Source organism: Fringilla coelebs, assembly GCF_963513975.1.
Source record: "Fringilla coelebs genome assembly, chromosome: 3".
In the NCBI taxonomy this organism is placed as follows: Eukaryota; Metazoa; Chordata; class Aves; order Passeriformes; family Fringillidae; genus Fringilla; species Fringilla coelebs.
This window is the reverse complement of record NC_140030.1, coordinates 24,321,460-24,342,814: the sequence shown is the minus strand read 5'-3', so window position 1 is coordinate 24,342,814 and position 21,355 is coordinate 24,321,460. Positions and strand designations below refer to the sequence as shown.

The 21,355-nt window shown below is 40.0% G+C and overlaps 1 protein-coding gene across 1 annotated transcript in view; it reads left to right on the top strand.

The window, feature by feature from the left end:
- Positions 1 to 21,355, top strand: part of GCLC (glutamate-cysteine ligase catalytic subunit) — a 36,901-nt gene that overhangs the window by 10,320 nt on the left and 5,226 nt on the right. Inside the window, exons 2-15 of the mRNA XM_084202329.1 lie at positions 4,004 to 4,116; positions 4,895 to 5,077; positions 7,651 to 7,764; positions 8,425 to 8,483; positions 8,575 to 8,711; positions 14,375 to 14,449; positions 15,339 to 15,455; positions 16,280 to 16,418; positions 16,946 to 17,058; positions 17,731 to 17,823; positions 18,544 to 18,648; positions 20,724 to 20,805; positions 20,904 to 21,007; positions 21,100 to 21,220. Coding sequence (XP_084058455.1) covers positions 4,004 to 4,116; positions 4,895 to 5,077; positions 7,651 to 7,764; positions 8,425 to 8,483; positions 8,575 to 8,711; positions 14,375 to 14,449; positions 15,339 to 15,455; positions 16,280 to 16,418; positions 16,946 to 17,058; positions 17,731 to 17,823; positions 18,544 to 18,648; positions 20,724 to 20,805; positions 20,904 to 21,007; positions 21,100 to 21,220 — 1,555 coding nt within the window. The remainder of the gene's footprint in view (positions 1 to 4,003; positions 4,117 to 4,894; positions 5,078 to 7,650; positions 7,765 to 8,424; positions 8,484 to 8,574; positions 8,712 to 14,374; positions 14,450 to 15,338; positions 15,456 to 16,279; positions 16,419 to 16,945; positions 17,059 to 17,730; positions 17,824 to 18,543; positions 18,649 to 20,723; positions 20,806 to 20,903; positions 21,008 to 21,099; positions 21,221 to 21,355) is intronic.

Below are 21,355 nucleotides of genomic sequence, written 5' to 3'. Positions count from 1 at the left end.
GTATGGTTTAGTGATTTAGGGCTGACAATTGGACTTGCTGATCCTTAAGGTCTCTTCTAATGTTGAAGATTCTGTGATTAAATAGAGATACCTTGTCTTGGTGTGTACATTGGCTGTGCACACAGGGCAGCAAACCCATATTTTGGACAATGCTGTGGCACAGGCGACAACTTTGGTCCTCCTTGTTCCTTAGAATTACCACTGATGTGTTTTACCGCTGGTTTTTATACACCTTCACTTTTAAGAAGCATTGCTTATGCAGAAATAATATGTGTAATTATGATCAAACAACTCAGGCATTCAAACAATTTCAGACATGCTTACCCATTTCCAGAGAGCTGTAGTCTTTCATTTTGCCTCCAGACAAGTCCAGCACAATTGTTTGACTTAATGAATTGAGAGTGGTTGTGGTTCTCTGCAGTTGAAAGGCTTCAAGGTCTCACTTGTATTTACAGAGGCGATATCAAAGAATTTTCAAAATCTGAAATTTTCTTGGTAGCCAACTGTGAGAAAAGGTCGTAGTGAGTGAAGTAGCAGTATTCTGGGTGCTGGCAAGCTAATGGAGCATAGTGTTTCTTGAGAAGATTCAGCAATGGAGTGGAGCACAGCTGGTGTGGAAGTGCTCTTTAGATGCAGTTACATTGCAAACCAGTAATTAAGAGGAAGGCAGCCTCTAAAGAACAGTTTTTCCTTGTATTGGCTCATAAGTAGTTCTGATACTCTGAGTATTTGCTTTAACTAAGATTGAATTTGCTTTTTTATGCATTTAACTGTGAACAATAATTTGGTTTAGGCTTGCTCTGTGTCAGAGCAGGGTCGGGGGTTGGACTTTCAGCTTTCAACCTTGCAACCTTGCTGGCCATACTGTTGTTCCTTTGCCTGGTAAGGTACCACAGAACTTCTGTGAGCCTGGCAGAGGAGGGGTGGTCGGAGAGATTCATCCACTGCGGTTGCACAGAGCATTGTCTGTCTGCCTGCAGGGAGGAGCTGGGATGCCACATCTTCTCCTCAGCAGCCTTGCAGCATGTGCCAGTTGGAAGACAGAGGTGTGTAGGGTTTGCTGCATGATGAGAGCACTGACTGGAAACTTGGGTCCAAAGTGGCCATGACAGGGTGCAGTGTCCTCTAAGCAAGGCTGCTGGTCAGCCATCTGCATCAGTAGTTTGATCTGATGTGTATTTTGATTCTTGCTAAGGAGCCTAGTTAAAATTATAGAGAAAAGTGAACTCTAAAGAGCTCAGCAAAATAATGAATTATAGATGTTGGGTGAAGCCCCTCATATTTGGCCTTTGGACTGGAATCTCTGCCAGGCGTGCTGATTCTCTCAGCTTGGCTGCATTTTTCTAAACTTCATTGTGGATAAAGAACATGTGAGAAGTCTGTGAATGATGACCTGAAGTTGAATGTAAAAATGTGTGAACTCTGAATTTGTTTCTTTGTAGCTGTAGGCTAAATCTTTTGATGAGCCTAAAATACATTCTTATGGCAGATCATCTGTGTGTTAAGACTGCTTTGAAGATTTAGTCAATGTTTCTGGAGGCAAAAGTAATAGTTGTTTCTACAGCTAGATGCATAAATGCCATATATGCACTACTGTACTTTAAATATGAAACACTTTGATTTTTTGGGGTTTGCCTTCTTGACTTAGTGTTTCTTTACACTTTTGACTTTTTGGGTTTTTTTTTTTTAAACTTGCAGTTTGCTTTATCGAGAAATACAGTGTTCTTTCCACCAGCTCATTACAGCTACATTTGGAGAGGGATTTCTAGGACAGGAGGCTAATCACAGTGGCATACTCATGCAAAGGTGGACAAATGTTCAACTTTGGGTCTCTTGACAGCAGCTGCAGTTCCTCTGCTCTCCCTTCTAATACTCACTCCCACAAGCAGTGTGGGGGGAGGCCAGGGATGTGGCAGGATTGATGCTCATTCTGTGTCCATCTGAATGACTCAGACCTGTGGTCTTGCATACCCGCTCTAGATCAGGCCAGCTCCTAGTGAGAATGATACTTTTACGAAGCAGGAGATGATGTTGAATGTGGTAGGAAACTGGAAGCCCCTATTTCTTTCCAATATTCAAGGTCAAGTGACTGTGGAGGGACTGGTGCTGGGCAATAATTAAATCAGTGCTCAACTGTGTTCTGGTTGACTATAATCTGTAGTTATCTCAAGTAGATTATTGTGGCATAATACACACAAGTGACAAAATAGACCATGCAAGAAAGTGCGATCTGCACAGAAACCAGAAATCATTAATTTTTTTCCTCTAGGAGATTAAAATTTGATTTTGGGAAACATACAGCAAATGTGTATAATTGCCAGATGAGTCCCTCTAGATTTTTCCTCTGATCAGATTCTGTAGAATTGCAAACACTCTTGGATAATGCTGCTTGTGATTTAATCACAAATCCCAGCCAAGGATTATATTTTTTGTCAAAGTAGTAAGCAATAACTCTTCCACGGACACTGAAGCAACCAAAGAACATGAAGACCACAAATCTGCTTACAGTGTGCTGTAAAACATGGCACAAGTTCCCTGTCTTTTGGCAAGCTGCTCTTCTATTTTCATTGGACTTCTGTACAAAATAGAAATTGCCATGAGTTGGTACGCTGCAACTTTAACATGAGCATCTTACATGAATCTGAGCTCCTGGGACTGGAGCTGTCACGTTTGTTAAATACAGAGGGATGTGGCTCTAGACAGTGTTGGAAAATGGAACTGAGGAGCACAGCGCACCTCTGACAGTTCTAGCTGTGAAATTGCAATCTGATTTTTAACTCTAAGTTGATGTTCGAATTAGATGATTTTTGTAAGTCTTGAAGGCAGTGGTTCAAGAGCCTCCAACAAAAGGCACTGCCTGTCACCACTGGTCCAGCTAGGGTTTGAAAGCCCTGAAAGCATTACCAGTACTCTGGCAATGCATTTCCATGTGTTGACTTCTGTTTTTACATGGTAGGCAGCACATTGCAGCTGGGGGCTGGTTTGTCTTTTACACTTCCCAGAACCTTGCTGAGCACCTCTGACCCAGAGGTACTAGCAAATAGAGTGCATCCATGAGTATTGGAGGGCTACAAGGTGCAAGCAGCTGTTAGGTTGCTGAGCTGGGTAGCATTCTAAAAGTCTTAACGGGAGCTTTGACAGCAAGTGTGCGTGGAGATCGGGAAGTTTGAGGTGGGGGTGTTCCAGGTTTGGCTGCTTTCAAGTAATGTCTCTTAGGGGAACATATTCTCTAGTGCTGGGATGCAGCAGTGCTGTCACGAGTGGCCTATTGGATCTAGTGTGGGTTGCAGCTTGGAGCAGAGGCAGTTCTGGGGACAAGGTATGCAGCTGGGCAGGAGGAGAAGAAAATGTGGCAGCAAAGCTGAATCAAGCAGGAGTGAAAACCAGTGTGCTGTGCCAAGAGCTGGAGTGTCATAATGACAGGACTGATGCTGTCACCAACAGCTGTGGGCTTTCTCTGGTGCAGATGAGACACAGTGCTAGCCTTTAATAGCTCCAACAAGTGATGGGTGTAAATGGATGTCTTCTAGAATAACTTCGGGTTTTTGTGTTTGTTTGGGTTTTTTTTTTGTCAGCAGCAGAGACAGTAACTGATGGGATGACAGTGAAATGTTTGTGGGTTGCATATAGCTTGCATGGAGTTTTAATTCCTTCTAGAAATAATTCTGAATATTCTGAAATAATTCTGGAATTTAATTCTGTCTAGAAATAATGTGGAGGCAAGTGCAAATTTAGGATGTTTTTGGTGAAGTGTCTCCAGTTAGAAATGGAGGTAAAGAAATTTCAAGGAATTTCAAGTCTTTATTCAAGATTAAATAAGCCTGCAGCCATCTTTGCCAGTACTGCTTACTGCATTTGTAGTTAGTAATGGTTTTGAACCTTTATAAAGTTCAGTGTGACATATCTTTTTTTTTCACTTGATGCTTTAAGTTGCATGCCAGTATGTTTGTGCCTGAAAACAACCTTCCTTTTAATTGTTTGTTTTGTTTTTATTATCTACAAGGTGGAGTATATGTTGGTAAAATTTGACCATGATAATAAGAAAGTGCGTTTGTTACTCTGTGGTGAAGAAGTTCTTCAAACACTGCAAGCCAAGGGGGAGAAGATAAACCCCAAGTGAGTAGGTGTTTCCAGTTTCCTTTTTTTTTTTTTTTGTCCTGTTATGATGCTGTGCAAAATTTTGTTAACCTGGCTTCACATTCAAGTCTGCTGTTGGTAACACTGTAAACCACAGATACTGATATTTTCAGATAAATCTGGGGTTCAGGAAGTGAAAGATTCTGAGCACACTTGCAGGCTGTCCATGCAATTTTTTACTTTTAAATTATTATGCTTTGAGATAAAGGAGGATGTAATGGTGAGCCCACAGAAGTTGCAGTTTGGGAGCTTGTTTTATTTTTTGTCTGTGTGTATGCAGTAATCCATGTCCCATAAAGTACACGTGCATGTGTACTTGCTCCTGTATCTCTTGACTACAGGAGCAAGTGAGGGCTGTATAGTGGAAGCCTGTTGTCTGTAGGACCACTCTTCCATTTTTGGAGGAACTAAAAGTGTAGATATAAGAATGGCAGGGAAATTTTTCCCTATCCTCTCCTGTGGAAAAGCAGCAGTGATCTGTATTTTCTGGTTCTGGTTAAAACCCCAAGAAACAAAGCTTGAGACAGATGCTAAGGCTGACTGCAGTTTGGTGTAGGCAAATCTGCTTATTGTACTATGCAGCAACACTACTACTGCCAAACCCCACCTTGCTTTCTTTTCACCACTTCCTGATGGTGAGGCGCCTTGGAAGGTACATTGTGTTCCTCTGTCAAATACTAGGAGATTTTTCTTGCAAGTGGTATTAATTTCTGAAATTCTCACAAATAATTCATCAGTGGCTCTTCTTTGATTGTAGTCACCCAACACTTTGGAGACCAGAATATGGAAGTTACATGATTGAAGGAACGCCTGGACAGCCATATGGGGGAACCATGTCTGAATTCAACACTGTGCAAGACAACATGAGGAAAAGACGGCAAGAGGCTGCTTCTGTACTCAAAGAAAATGAGGCTGTTTGCACAGTGACATCATTTCCAAGGTGAGATGGTTGTTGAAGTGTAATGCCATGTTTCCTGTTCTCCTTACACACTTTTTCTCCTTATTGCATATAGCTGAACTGTTCAATGAATAGAGAAAAATATTATTTGATTAAAGTACTTTGGCTTTTATGTTCCAGTCATGTTTCCTAAAATTTTTGTTGCAACGAGACAAGCAAATAAGCGTCTTTTACATTTTTAGGTTGCTTCTAACCTGTGATGATTTTGTATTAGGAGAGAATGCTGAATATTTGTAACATAAAGTGTTAACTCTAAGTAAAGAGTAGTCTACCACCTTGAGTTGATACAGAAAATTATATAGAAAAGCTTTCTGTTTGCCTATTTTGCAAACTGTGTTCTTTATGAGTAGCAGTTTTGCAAAACATGGCCAATGTGATCTATTTTTAATACTACTTTTTCACTACAGTACATGCAAGCTTCTGGTAGTTTAGGGCACCTGGACTAAGTATTATACAATACTCTACTTACTGAATCTAGAAAAGAGAGCATCTCTCCTGGGTTAATGATACCCTTACAAAGGATAGATTTCATCCTCTTTATTGTTGTAAAGGAGTTCTTGAGGAAATTAAATTTAGAATGAACTTCATTATCTAGGAGAAACTATATTTTGTGACATTCCTTTGAAATATAATTCTAGGCAGAGATTTATTACATTCATTTTAAGTAGCCTGGTCAGTGAAGTGAATGAAGATAGTTACACTTATAATGGTATAAAAGTTGCTCTGCAGTAGAGAGAAGCAGCTGGCCTTACTGGCTAGTTTCTTGTGTAATACAGAATGCAATAGTCCAAAATTCTTGCTGAGAGGAAGAACAATACAAAATACGCCTTTGCAGCAGTGGTGCCAAAATATCCGCATAATGCCCCATAAATGCTGTTTTAAGAACGCTCTTTGACAAAATTTACTTCATTTGAGTTATACTAGATGTAATAAGGGTTTAATTAAGGTCCAGTGGTTAAGTAGTTGTCAGTGTATTAGAGAACTGTGTTTTCTTCCCCTGCAACCTTACAGGTACATTATGTCATTTAATAAGTTTTACATACAAATGTTTTGGACCCAGTCTTGCAGGATATAAAGTGAGAGCTGTTGATCCCTTTGTAGATACAGATAAATGCTTTTTATATCACTGTAGCAGCAGTACCTTGGACTTCAGTGAAAGCCAGTAAGTAATAAAATGCAGTTTGTTTATGACTTATGGGTCATTCCAAACATGCTTTCATCCCTCAGAGATTGCTCTCCGTAGGCTAGCCTGATTTAAGTTATTATTTCTGCATTTTGCTATCTTCCCATTTATGTCCTTGTTGGTTTGACTGGAGTCTTGCTAACATATATTTCTGAGGTTTCATAGGGTTGAAGTTTTTTGCCACATCATGTCTACAGTAACATGTACGTGTGCCTGTGTACATCTGGGCATGTACACATGTATGTATTAAAATCTGTGCATTTGAAAAGACAAGAAGACTTGTTAGAGTGCTGACAGAAGAAAGGAAGTAAGCTTGTTCAAATCAAAATAATTCAGTTAAAAGTGAACTATTTGAAAATGCTTAAATATTAAAAAATTATAGCTTAGGTACTAAATAAGTGTCCGTAGTTCCTAAATTTGTGAGCCGTCAGTGCTGGGCCGGAGAGTTGTTTCCTTTCTTAAGGACTGGAGGGGTGCAGTTTACAATGTAGCACTTAGATAGGTGATGAAGCTGGCTTTGCAAGTTGTAGGACAACTTACTGAAATAAAACCAGGAAGAAGCAATATTATCCGCAAATAATATTCTCAGAAGTGTGTTTCCTGATATTTTGAGTAGTTTGTAATTTTATCAGCTAACTTTTTTTAACTATCCAAATACTAGAGCCCTTCAACACAATCTTTGCCCCTTTTACTCTGCAACATGGAGAAATTAATCTGCTACTTTACCTCAACCTTGTCAAGTGTTCCTTTGTCTCAGCCGTACTGAGAGCTTATTCTTGTTTCAGGTGACTCTGAAACTTAAAATGGAGTTTCCCAAAGGGGAGGGGTATATTCTGATTAGCTTGCATATCTCTCTGCACTTTACACATAATAGCTGCAATTTTTCTTTGCTTATGACTTTCATCTCATAGGGGTTTTCAGAGTTCTAGAAGTGCTGTCAGACTTAGGATATGTGTTCCCCTTGAAACTACCTCTAATTTTTACAGAGTTGGTTAGGCATATCTTTTAAAAGGGGTAGATTGTTAAGAGGAGGGCTGGATAACTTTCTTTGGCAGTCAACCTGTGTCCTCAAGGTAAATGTTGAAGCACGGAATGCAACTGCATGTCAGTATTAATAACAAGCACTAACACACTAAAATGTGTGTGTACCCCACATAGTACTGAAGTTTCCTGCTTCAGCCACTGAAAATGTCCTTTTTTTGCTGTCTAATGATAGACTAGTGGGGTTTCTTTAAAAAGAACGCAGTGGAACTACTGTGGAAGGTGGTTGTTGGCTGGCTGTCTACAAGAATCCTAATCTCTGATCATCTGACTGTTGTAAAATCCCAGTCTGTTTTCATTACAGCTTGGATCTCATTGTTGTGTTACACAGGTTAGGCTGTCCTGGGTTTACACTGCCGTATTGTATGCCAACACCAGTAGAAGGAGGAGCTTCAAAATCACTCTTTTTTCCAGATGAAGCCATCAATAAACATCCTAGATTTAGGTAAGAATATTTGGAAAATTTGAGAAATCGAATATTTTGTCTCTACCTAAATATCATAGACATATATGCAGATTCTTTACATTGCTGGAATAGAGAGCGCTGTAGCTGGTGGCTGCAGATATCAGAAGGACTTGGACAGAAGTGGTTGTGATGACATGTATTTTCTTTTCAAAGTGTCTTCAGAAAATTAATTGTTAATTTAAAAGAATATTTATACAATAGTTCACACTGTTATGGGGCAAAAAGTGTTGTTTTGCTACTGCAAAATTGTTTCCAGTTTGAAGTCCTGTGCCTAAATGCTTCCATCATGGTTAATCCAGCTCTCCCTTAGGTATGTCACACTGACATCTCTGAACCCAGTAGCTTGCCCTAGTTACTCTGCCTTTTAACTTTGCCTTGTATTCCTCAGGTCTGTAGTCTTTTTTGTTAGTATAGTGAAGTCCATCAAAATAAGACTGACTTTACTGAAGAAAAATTCGGTGTTGTATCTTTTACAATCTATCTTAACACTAGGAGAAGAAGCATCCTGAAGGAGAGTGCTCAAAATAAATAGAAAGTTGACATTCTGAAATGCTAAAAATTGTTTCATAAGTAGCTGCAAAAATATTTTCATAAAGAGAAAATTTCATATAATTCAAAAAATTTTTTCTTTTGTTGTAGCACACTGACCAGAAACATTCGACACCGAAGAGGAGAGAAGGTTGTGATAAATGTACCAAGTGAGTACATTCAGCCTTATCTTTGTTCTTTTTCAAAGTAATTGTTTAGTCTCATGCTCTGAGTTACTGAGTGCCTGTATTTTCCACACAGTATTTAAAGATAAGAACACGCCATCACCTTTCATTGAAGCCTTTCCTAATGATGATGGAGAAGCAGCAAAGGCAGCTAAGCCAGACTTCATATATATGGATGCTATGGGTTTTGGAATGGGAAACTGCTGCCTCCAGGTAAAGTGCATTGCTTTCAAGATGTTGCTACACATTGTCTTCTCTCAACACTTCCCTTTTTAAGACTTGTCTTATGTCTACTTTCACTTTCTTCAGCTGATGCTTTGTACATCAGTGTGGCAAAAAGGGAGATAAAAGAGCAAGTGGTATGTCTAGTATTCTAGTCTTAAAATCTAAATATGTTGGGGTTTTGTAGCCAGGTTTTGCTAGCAGAGGGTGGCTGTTGTGAGAAGGTGCTTCTCCCATGAGAAGGAAGCATCTCCCATGTCCAACAGAGCCAATGCCAGCTGCCTCCAAGACAAGACCCACCATTGGCCAAGGCTGAGCCCACCAGTGACAGTGGTAGCACCTCTGAGATACTTACAGCAAGAAGCAGGGGAAAAGCTATGCAATGACACTGTAGGTGAAGATAGGAATAAGAATATGTAAGAAGAACGGGTCTGCAGGCACCAAGGTCAGTGAAAAAGCAGGGGGAGGAGGTGTACAAGGTGACAGAGCTGAGATTCCCCTGGAGCCTGCAGTGAAGATCATGGTAAGGCAGGAGATTGGTGTTGGAGCAGAGATCCACCTGCAGCCCCTGGAGGATCCCACATCAAAACAGGTGGATGCAGGAAGGAGGCAGGACCTGTCACCCCATGGAGTACCTGGGCTGGAGCACTCAGTTCCTGAAGGACTGAACCCTGTGGAAGGGACCCATGCTGGAGCAGTTAATTAAGAGTAGCCCATGAGAAGGGTTGTTGTGCTTTAAACCCAGACAGCAAATAAGTGCCATGCCATTGCTCCCTCCATACACACATATACCCCCTTGCCCCTGGTGGGATGAAGGGGCAAATCAGAAAAAGAGACTTGTGGGTTGAGACGAAAACAGCTTAATAATCGAAATTAAAAATAATAACAATGGTAATGAGAATGGGGGGGGGGGGGTGGGGGGGGGATAAAACTTGAGAAGAAAGAGATGCTCAGCAGAACAGTTGCTCACAACCTGCTGACAAATGCTCGGCCTGTTCCCAAGCAGCAATTGGCCCCTCCCAGCCAACTCCCCCAGTTTATGTATTGAGCATGATGCTATATGGTATGGGATATCCCTTTGGTCAATGCAGGTCCCAGCTGTGCTCCTTCTTGGCTTCTTGTGCAGCTGCTCACTGGCAGAGCATGGGAAACTGAGAAGTCCTTAATTTAGAATAAGCCCTGCTCAGCAAGAACTAAAACATCACTTGTGTTATCAACATTATTTCCATACTGAATCTAAAACACAGAACTGTATCCAGCCGCTAGGAGCAAAAGTAATTATCCCAGCTGATACCAGGACAAAGACTCATGTTGTAGCAGTGAACATGTTCGTTGGAGGGCTGTCCCAGGGAAAGGACCCCACACTGAAGCAAGAGTGTGAGGAGTCCTCCCCCTGAGGGGGAAGGAGTAGCAGAGACAATGTGTGATGAGCTGACCACAGCCCTCATTCCTCATTCTCTTGCACTGCTGGGAGGGGAGAAAGTAGAGAACTTGGAAGTGAAGTAAATTTTGAGATTTAGTTTATATTTCTGATTGTTCTACTCTGATTTGACTTGTTATAAATTCAGTTAATTTCCCCAAGTTAGGCCTGTTTTTCCTGTGACAGTAACTGGTGAGTGATCTCCACCACACCAAGTTGGGTCAGTGTTGGTCTGCTGGAGGGTAGGACAGCTCTGCATAGGGACCTGGACATGCTGGATCAATGAGCCAAGGCCAGTTGTAGGTGGTTCAGTAAGACAAAGTGCTGGGTGCTGCACTTTGGCCACCACAAGCCCACGCAGCGCTGCAAGCTGGGGACAGAGTGGCTGGAAAGCTGCCTGATGGAAGGGGACCTGGGGGTGCTGGTTGACATCCAGCTGATCATGAGTCATTGTGTGCCCAGGTGGCCAGGAAGGCCAGTGGCATCCAGGGATTGTCCCCCTGCACTCAGCACTGCTGAGGCCACAGCTCCAGCGCTGGGTCCAGTTCTGGGCCCCTCACTGTGAGAAAGACATTGAGGGGCTGCAGTGAGTCCAGGGAAGGGCAGCGGAGCTGGGGAAGGGTCTGGAGCACAGGTGCTGTGAGGAGCAGCTGAGGGAGCTGGGGGTGTTCAGCCTGGAGAGGAGGAGGCTCTGGGGAGACCTCATCGCTGTCTACAGCTGCCTGAAAGGGGACTGTAGCCAGGTTGGGGTTGGCCTCTTCTCTCAGGCAACCAGTGCCAGGACAAAAGGAAATGGCCTCAAGCTGCACCAGGGGAGGTTCAGGTTCGGCATCAGGAAGAAATTCTTCACAGGAGGGGTAATTAGATATTGGAACGGGCTGCCCAGGAAGGTGGTGGAGTCACTGTACCTGGGGGTGTTTAGGGAAATACTGGATGTGCACTCAGTGCCATGGTCTGGTTGGCCAGGTGGTGTTCAGTCATAGGCTGGACTCAGTGCTGTCAGAGGTCTTTTCCAGTCTAATTGATTCTGTCTTCTCTCCCTGGCATTACTTTGATCCTTAAGCCTTCTGTTACGTTTTCTTTGCCCTGTCCAGCAAAAGAGGAGAGTGATTAAATGACTTTGGTGGATATCTGACATCCAGCCAGGGTCAGTCCAATACACCAGGTTTATTCATTTGCTTTATGTTTTTTTTTTTTTCTGCTACTATTCAAACATAATTGGATTACTTGCTGAGAGAGTTTCTTGAACTGGTCAAGCCTCATTTGATGTAGCACATGCTCCTGAAACTCCAGCACTTCCCAAGTGTGAAAGGTCATCTTCCACTCCGGTCATCTTTTAGGCATGACCAAAACCACTGTGGAGATGGAAACTGAGCTGTCTTGTAGGAACGGGAGAGGTTTTTCAGTTACTCATTTGGGTGTTTTCCTTCTTCTGCACCCTTAGAACAGCAAAAGCAGGGAATGGCAAGATGTTGTGGGAATATTTTTTAAATTAAGTAGCTTTCTGCTTTTGTATAATTTTATTTCATTTACAAACATCATGAACTCCTATATAAAGTTTCTCATTCTTAAATATTTCTAGCTATCTGCTAAGGAGTTGTCTTCTCACTGCTTGTACCACAAATCTACGAAATCCATGTTGTCTGACTCTGCTGGAAGATGTTTTTGATTCTGTTTTCTCTCATTTGAAAATGCCTACTTTCTGTGTTTTTTAGTAATTTGCTGAGATATTCCTGTCTTATAGTGTCTTCCCTTTAAATCCAGGTGCTGAATATTAAGAGTGCTTTAATCCTTTTCCTTTTCTGTTTGCTTTAAATGTTTCTCTGATGCTGGGCACTAGCACCTTAAGGTAATCATGGTGTATTTGATTCTAGATAAAATGTGCCTGTTGCCACCACAGTCTTGGAAGCAGAGCTAGGAAGAGGCTAGTGTTAACTCTATAGGATTAAAGGAAATTCTCTAGGCTCTTCTTGTTTCATAGCAAGGCCAGAAAACCTCATAAGAAGCACTCCCTTTGAGAAACTACAAAAGCTGTATAAATAAAAGTTCTTGACAGGTGCTCCATATGGTTTCTTGTCGCTAGGGCAAATTAGGTTGAATCTGATGAGATAGTAATGTGTATATAATACTGTGTGGTTTTACAAGGTGTTAGTTTGCCATGGTTTGTTTTATACCATCTCTCTTATTTAAGAGCAGTAGAAGAAATCCAGCCTTATTCAGTCATTGTAGGAACTTTAAAAACATTGTTAAAGGAGTACTATTTTACTATTGCATACTGCTAGATTTTATTATTACATTCTGGTAATAAGTGGCCAAATTCAAATTTGGTAATCCTGTTATTATCAAAGGGAGAGTGAAAAGGCTGGCAGCTGCTTCTGTATCAACTGATAATTCCTGATTACTGACTAGAAGAAAACATGTATTGCCCACCTATTTCTGTAAGGTAGTTTATCATATATAATATACACTTCCTTTCGTGTTTGGGGAGTGGTCTTGTTGGTTTGGTTTTTGTTCCTTTTTTTTGTACTGCACACCAAGCTACAACTTGGTTTGATGCATTTCCAGAGGTAAAAATAATCTGATGAGCTTGGCTGGGATGGCCTGTGCTGGCACAGTGTGTAGCCCTTCTGGAGAAGACAGCCATACCCTTTTCCTCCCTAATGGGACATTTGCCTAGAAACCATGTTGAATTTCAGATTAATGTGGTTTGAATAAACGTAAATGGAAAGGGGCGGCAAATGTCATTGTCTGGGGAAAGAGTGTAAGTGTCCTGTCAACCCACCCCCACTTCAAGGCTGGCTCCCTAGTGCTGAAGGTCCAAAATTAATGAAATCATACTTAGATGCTCTTCTGCAAGATAATTGCTTAATCTTTTCTTTTAGTCACCTGGGTTTTTGTTTGTCTGCTTGTTTTTTTTCTGAAAAAACAAAACAAGCCACTTGGAGGATAGACACAGAGGGAATATTTTCTCCGCAGCACAGCTGTTTTCTAATTTGGGATGTTTTAATGAATATTGGATGAAGATCTAAAAAGACAAACACAAACAAATCCCATCTTTCCCCTATACCACCATCATCAACACCCCCCCAAAAAATCCATCACTGAGGCAGCAGTGAACTCGGGAGTTTTGGAGGGTTGGGTTATTTGTTGGTTGGGTTATTTTTTAGTCTTAGTCTTACTTGAGGTGCAGTTTGGTTTAGTAGCAACCTGAGAAGAAAATTTGTGTTTTGTGGGTCATTCTTATTACTATCCTTGGAAGAGGAAAGCCTGTGTACAACTGGAATTCTTCAGGACAGCAAGCAGAGGTGTTGGTTTAGAGCTGAAGCCTCTTGTATAATATTATAATAGTGGTACAGGCATACATTCCCATCTAAGTTTTCTTCTGATCTGTGAGTGCATAAACTGCTAAGGCAAAGGGAGTTTTCAGACTCTCTGCATTTTTTAAATTCGTAGAGTGTTGGTTTACAAAGTCTAGAGGGTAAGGTCTGCTACTAGAAATGTGTCTTTTGTTTGATGCTGCTCTGAGTAAATTTCACAAAAATATTACAAAGGAGTTACCTATTCCAGTGGCCTATCTGTGGTAGGGCTTCCAAAGCATTAATGCCTTCTGCAAAAAATATTTCTTTTCTATTTTTCTGTTGGGTTCTAGCCTCTAATACAGAAAAAGCTGGACTTTTTTTTTTGTGGGGTTTTGTGGGTTTTTTTAGGTTTTTGTGTTTTTTAATGAAAGTTACAGTAGACACACAGATACTCTTTTTTCCCCCACAGTTTTTCAGGATCAAAGGCATCTTGAAATGTTCTTTAAAACAGGATTAGCGTCACGTAAAACAAATGTTAAATCTACAATAGAGTTTGACTGTTGTTCTAAGTAAGTAGGTTCCTGGCTTACTTCCTGAAGGTGCATTACTCACCCATGTGTATTCTAGATGTTAACTCACTTTTCTTTGATTCTGGTGTTTGTATATTCAGCCTCACCATAGATGCATTATGGTCTGAAATCTTTTAATGAACATGGAAATGGCATGGAAAGAAGCTTGTAATATAAATGCTACTGATAGGTGAGGCAGAAATTTGTCCAAGACTTAGGGGGAAAACCCATGCAAAACCGAACAAAAAAAACCCCTCAATGTTTAGTATATGAATAATTTTATTATATACTTGATTTTAAATCTAGGAAGACTGTGCTTGTTGTATGATGATAGAAATTTGATAGCAACTGTACATCTTCCAACAGGTAACATTTCAGGCTTGCAGCATTTCTGAAGCAAGGTATCTCTATGATCAGCTAGCTACAATTTGTCCCATTGTGGTAAGTAATGGACATCTGTCAGATGAACTCTTCCTTAGTAGCAGAAACCACTGTATATTAAAAAAATAATACCCAAATTGCAAGCTCACAAATTGGGTACTCTGGGAGAAGACTCTTTCTAGGTTGCCACGTGAGTTGTGTTAACTATTTAATGTGCAAATGACACCACAAAACAGATAATATGTGTTCCTTCTTGGCCCCCGTGTCTGTTTCTTCCCCTCTGCTCTCATTTCCACATGCGTGAGACTCTTGCTGGATAGTTTTAGAAATACATTTGGGCAGATTTCATGAAAGCAAGGCAAGCCTGCTTCTTAAAACAGTTTTTAATTCTTCCACTGGTGTTGAAAACCGTCTGATGCTACAGAGGATTTCAGCTTAAGTTGTTTAAATCTGTCCCCTTTATAAGCATGTTGTCATAAACAACTGTTTATAACAGGAGTTATGAAACTAAATATCTGTCTGGTCTGAATGATGAGTAGATCCTGCCCTGAGTGAGGTATGTTCCAGCTGTGTTGCTAATGTGCTTGGCCAAACAAAAATAAACAAAATAAAATGATTGCCAGGTGAACTTTGGAAGTGTGCAAGCAGAATACTTGCCGATTTGTCTCAGAAGTGCTTCTGCCACTGTCATTTTTGCGTTCCTTCAGTGCTGCTCTGTAGAGGTAAAACATTTGGAGAGTGTCAGAAGCCACTTCAGGAATGCTAACCCTTGACCTAGGTGTTTTTTGGAGGTAGCAGTTGAGATATTTCTGGTTATTTGGGCTTTGGCTGGATGTTAAACTGAAATATATGTACTTCAGCTCCTTCTGGATCCCTTTCCAGTGGGGTTGTATTTTGTTCTTGGTTCCTTGGCCTGTCCCCTATTTTGATGTCAGCCATTCCATTTTAGATGGCGTTGAGTGCTGCGTCTCCATTCTACAGAGGCTACGTGTCTGACATTGACTGTCGCTGGGGAGTGATCTCTGCCTCCGTGGATGATCGAACACGCGAGGAGCGAGGGCTGGAGGTAAGTCATGGCACCTCGTAGGTGTCTGGGGCTTTTTGGGCAAAAAAGTTAAATCTTCTTTAGTATCAAATTCTGCTTGTGCTCATCAGAAGCCCTAACTGAGGGAATGTGATGGTCTTTGTGGTAAATACAGGAGAGATGGTGTAAACACTCGCCTTGGTTGGTCAGTTTGTGTTAAGAAATACATATTTTTAATTAGGTATGGAATCCCAGTCTTCCACAGCTGGGTAAAAAGGGCCGCAGTGATGAAACTTTCTAATTTATGCTCGACCCCAAAAGGCAAAAATTGCACTAGATTAAATAGTGGGTGCTGCTGAGTAGTATAAATTAGAACTAAATCAAGAGAGCCAGGTATCAGAATTTGTAGAGTTTCTCTAAGCAGGAATTTCTATTCAAGGCGCTTACAAAATTGCATAAAATAAATAATTTTTTAAATGTACTTGAAATATTTCTTGAACTACCTATTTTAAGGGTATCTCTAACAGTGTGCACATAGTGAAAGAGTTGGTATATGTTTAATGCTTTCCAGGTGCTCAGGGTAATGGTGTAATATATCAGGAAAACATTTCTACATCTAGAGAATTCTAGTAAATGTGTGATGACTGATTTTTTGCTCAGATATATATGTCTGCAAACAAAATAGTCATAATTCCAGAATCACTTTATATTGAGCCTATTTAAGACTCGTGCTTTTAATCATTTTAATGGAGGTTGTAGGGTTTTTTAAATAGGATAATAATTCTCAACATAAGTGTCATTAGTGAGCAAAACTTAGGTAACATTGTTAACAAGCTGTTAAAATATTGTATTCTTAAATTATATAGCCACTGAAGAACAACCATTATAGAATCAGTAAATCCAGATATGATTCCATAGACAGTTATCTATCTGAATGTGGTGAGAAATACAATGACATTGATTTGACAATAGACAAAGATATCTACGAGCACCTAATAAAGGAAGGTAAGTGTTTGCTTCATTATGAGCAGGTTAAGAATTATGTTTGCAGTGTGTGGGGATATTTTATGGTTTTTGTTGTTGTTTGTTACAAATGTTGTGCAGCCCTCAGAAAATTCCTACTCAGGAAGTATCTGTGCAGAGTGGTCTTGAGAGTTTTTTAAAAAGGATTCATTTTTAACAGAAACTGTCCCTAATGCATCAAACTGAGTTGCTCAAGCTGGAATTAATGGTTTATTTTTATGGAGAGAGCCGAACTGCTTTAGGAAACATGACACAGAATGCATCAGAAAACAGGAAGAATGGCAGCCGCACCAATACTCAGCTGCCATTTCCAAACAAGAACCTGTTTGGTTTGGGGGTTTTTGCTCTTTTTAATCATTTCCTTCCTTCCTGAAGTCATCACTTTAACAGGATGTGGTGGGCTGAGGTAGCACTGCAGTGTTAGATGTTTACAGTCTTGTTTAAAAAAAAAAAATCCTAGAGCCTGTTTTGATATGTATGAATTGTTTGTTTGAATTTTCATTTTGTAGGTATTGACCACCTTTTGGCACAGCATATTGCACACTTGTTCATTCGAGACCCCTTGACTTTGTTTGAGGAGAAAATACATCTAGATGATGCAAATGAATCCGACCATTTTGAGGTTACGTCTAATTTAGAGGAATTTAATAAATATATGTGTATAATTGCTTATCTTCATGATACTGAATTGGAGGATGGCTGTATTAGCTAAGAATTTTTTCATTAATTTTTCATTTCAGGTAGTTTTTTAGTATATGACTTTGCAGTTAAAAGCACATTCATTTATTCATTTTGTCTTTTATTTAGAAGGTGATGGCTTATACTTTAAACTAAATGAAATATGAAGAGCCTAAATTATAGCTATGTATATAAATGTTAAGGGGAACTGTCAATTTTTAAGGCTTCCTGAAACCTGGTTTGTATTTTATTTATGTAGAAATCTTTCTTTAACAGCTTTATGAGGTAACAGCTGTGGTAATATTAGGCCTTTTTAGTTCAGGATGCATCAGCCCCTCATGAAAAAATAAAGTCAGCTGCATGCCAGTCCCTTAGTGTCTTGTACATAATACTCAACCAAAACAGCATGAGAAAGTACAACATATTTGCTCCTACGTTGAGTAGTGGTACTGTGGGCTTTAGGAAATTGCAGCACTTACTTTGGAACCACTTCTCTAATCTGCTACACTGTTCCACAGAAAACACTAGGACTCTAGTTATCTGCTTATTTTTCTTCAATTATATTATAGGATGATGTGCATCTTGATTGTGACAGATTATTTCATGTGCTTTGCAGAATATTCAGTCTACAAACTGGCAGACAATGAGGTTTAAGCCACCACCTCCAAATTCAGATATTGGATGGAGAGTGGAATTCAGACCTATGGAGGTAAGGAAGACATCAGTATGTACAAGAGCACATTTCCTTTTAAGTGGAAAAGTACCAGGCATTCTGCCATCCAGTATCAAACTCCTATTACTTGTGCTGTGTTTTCTCCCCTTTGATTTGCTGGATGCAAGTGAAGTGGACAGCAGTATTTAATCAGACATGGACTGTGGGAATGTAACTGACAGGAGAATCCACTGCAGTACATCAACGCATGCTAATGGATTTGGGGTGATGGGGAAAGGAATTAGCCTTGTATTAAAGCAGCAGCAAACAAAGCCCCATTTAGCTTCTAGAGACTGTATTTCTCTAGTACATTTCCTGGTACTGAACAATTCCACTGTCACAGTTTTGTTTTTTTCACAGAGTGCTTTTATTCTGTAGTTGTCTGCTTCTAAGCTCTCTGAATTTAATCCTTTTAGAGTGGAAACTTAAATGCTACTATACTTCTGTAATTAGAGAGCCTGAAGGTGCAGGTTATTAGTCTTTTGAAGCACAAGTGTGCTTTGCGTGGAACTGCAGGGTTGAGTTTGTTGCAGCCTGTGCGTGCTTTGTGTTCTGGAAGTCAGTGCTGGTGATAGCGCGTGTGGATGAGCCCTCGTCGAGTGCAGCGTGTGTGAGCACAAGTGCCAGCATGAACATCTGAGTCAAACTGCTCCAGACTGGCCTTGCATGAGTGTGTTCCCACCAAAGTAATTGAATCTCTACTCCTTTCATGTCTAGGTCCAGTTAACAGACTTTGAAAACTCTGCTTATGTTGTGTTTGTGGTATTGCTAACCAGAGTGATTCTGTCATATAAACTGGATTTTCTCATTCCTTTGTCCAAGGTAGGTGTGAAAGATCAGATCTGTTAGAGCTAAATGTAATGCATCAAGTCTGATTTTTATCCCTTGCAAGCTAGGAAATAATATTTGTCCGCTTACAGAACAGTCATTTTTATCTTCCAGTCAGTTTTCAGTGTACCAGTACTTTGAATTAATTTAAACTCTACAATATTAAACAAATATTTTACTGCTATCTCATGGAATTAAACATAGACAAGTGTTGTAGGAATTTCTGTGATGCCTAGCATTGAACTGCTGCAGAAATGTTGAGAAATAGCATTGTCACAAGGCTGTTTCGAGGCTGGGAAAGGGTATGTTTCCCCCATTTTACATGCAGGGGAGAAGTATGTGGAACTTAAAAACTTTAGACTTATCTTAACATGAATGTTGCCTGTGTCTCATGCTCTTATTCTGTGTTTTGTTTGTTTCTAGTGGGGAGGGAAAGGAGGAGTTCAGCATGCTTAGAGTGCTACACAGTATTTGAGAAAAAAACTGCTGATTCTGGTGACAACTGTAGCTTGTCTTTAGACAGACAAGCCATGCAAAATGTACTTTTTCCTTAATCTTGCCCTCACAATTGCTAAACTGTTTTGTGTGAAACTGTTCTTGCATGTCCTTTTTCTGAGGCACTTGAACAAAAAATATCTTTTTAGATTGGTATTCCTGTGATGTTATACCTAGCTTCAAAAAAGATCTTGTAGGGCAGAAGGCTTTTGACACTATGCTGGGAAATCCAGCATAGCCATAGTATCCTGTGGCTTTTCATAGAGTTTTTTTAATTAAAATGGAGAAAAATATTGAAGTCATAAATTTACAGTTATCATACCATACATACATGGTATGACTTCTAAAAAGAGATGTCAGGGAGTTCAGACTCCATGAATAATGCAGCAATTTAGCAGTTAGATTACATAATTACATTGTTATTTGAGTGTCTCAAAAGCACAAAAATTTTAACTACCAGTTAAGAGTGAATAAGAGATCAGGTGCTGAAAGAACCTGAACAGAATTGCAGGGCTGGGGGGCTTAAAATTGCTTGAGCTTGCCAAGCAATTTGGCAGGTAATGCAACACAGAATTGCACAACCATTGGTAAGCCTGCCTCTTTCAAGTAAAATAATAGGGGGTTATGGGGCTAATCTCACACTAATCTTGGCTGTCTGATTGAATGTGTTTGAACGCTGTCAGCTGGGACTGGAGTTCTTTCAAACTTTCAAAACAACCTGTTGTGTAAATAGGTTTCATAATATAAGGTGAATTGAAAACAAAGGCTTGGAAGGTAAGAAGTAAGGGAAGATTTTGCGTAGCCTTTAGTTAAATATCAGACAAAGAATTCAGCAAAATATATCTCTTTTTCGAAGAGAATATGGTAAAGCTAATATCCAAAAGCTGTATGATGTTAATGAATTCCCTGAGAACTCACTGGCCAAAGAACTTGGACAAAATCTTCCATCCAGAAAGAGAGAGCAATGCTTATGTCATTTGCAGAGCAAACGTTGCAGTTTGGGGGCTTTTGAGAAGCCTGAAATTTAAAACTTTTTTTGCTAGCATTCTAAGTTTAAATATCTAACATGTTTGGGTTGGAATAGATAAAATTCCCATACAAACTTACTTAAATGCTGTTTTTGGACGTTTGTTTAATACAGTGATAATTCTTCTAAAGATAGCAATGATTTTGTTAATAAAAGCAGCAAATTATGGCTAGGGAAATCGAAATTCTCTTCTTCGGTACTTATTTAAATTGCATCTAAATATGCAATGAAGTCTGCCAGGGGGGATATAATCTGTTAATTGTAACTGTTCCTGTGTTTTCATCCAAAGTGAAATTAGCATAGCATGTTCTAACATGATACCATTACCTATTCTGCTGGAGACCCAGTTTCATAAAATGCCATCTATTGGTGGGTTTGTCATGGACACTGAAGAATGAAATAAAACTTAGCTTCACAACTTGACCTTGTGTGATGAAATAGTAAGAAATATAGTAGATATTTCAACTTATGAAACACAAATGTAATGGTTTGGTGGAATCCTACTTTTCTAAAATGTTACAGATCTCTGCAATATTTTTTTTGCCAGGTTGATGTAAATATGAAGGTGGCCCAGAAAAGAGATGCTGTACGACAGGGAATGTTTTACTTCAGAAAAGATATATGCAAAGGTATCCCATCAAGTAATCTGACTAACATTGTTGTGGATGTTTAGCACATGTCTTGCCTTTTAACCATTTTTTTTCCTTTCCCTTTGTCACACGTGAAGGTGGAAATGCTGTTTTGGATGGATGTGGCTCTGCACAGAATGGGACAGGCGCCGACGCAGAAGAGTACACCTTAATGAGCATTGACACAATTATCAATGGGAAGGTAACAGCCTCTTCTACCTGGAACACATTCTATTCTACCCTCCCAGAAACCAGACTGAGTGTGTCTTCTGCTGACTCTGTTCTCTTACACAGGAAGGAATCTTTCCTGGTTTGATCCCAGTTTTGAATTCCTATCTTGAAAACATGGAGGTGGATGTGGATACAAGATGCACCATCCTAAACTATCTGAAGCTAATAAAAAAGAGAGCCTCTGGTATGTTGGGTATTTTTGGACATTGACTTTCTTGGCATTTTTCTACTTTCAGTTGGATAAGGCTGATGGGACCAGTGGATGTCTCATTAGCTGTTGAATCTTTAGAGCAAAGGACTGGAGTGTGTTCTCTGGCTT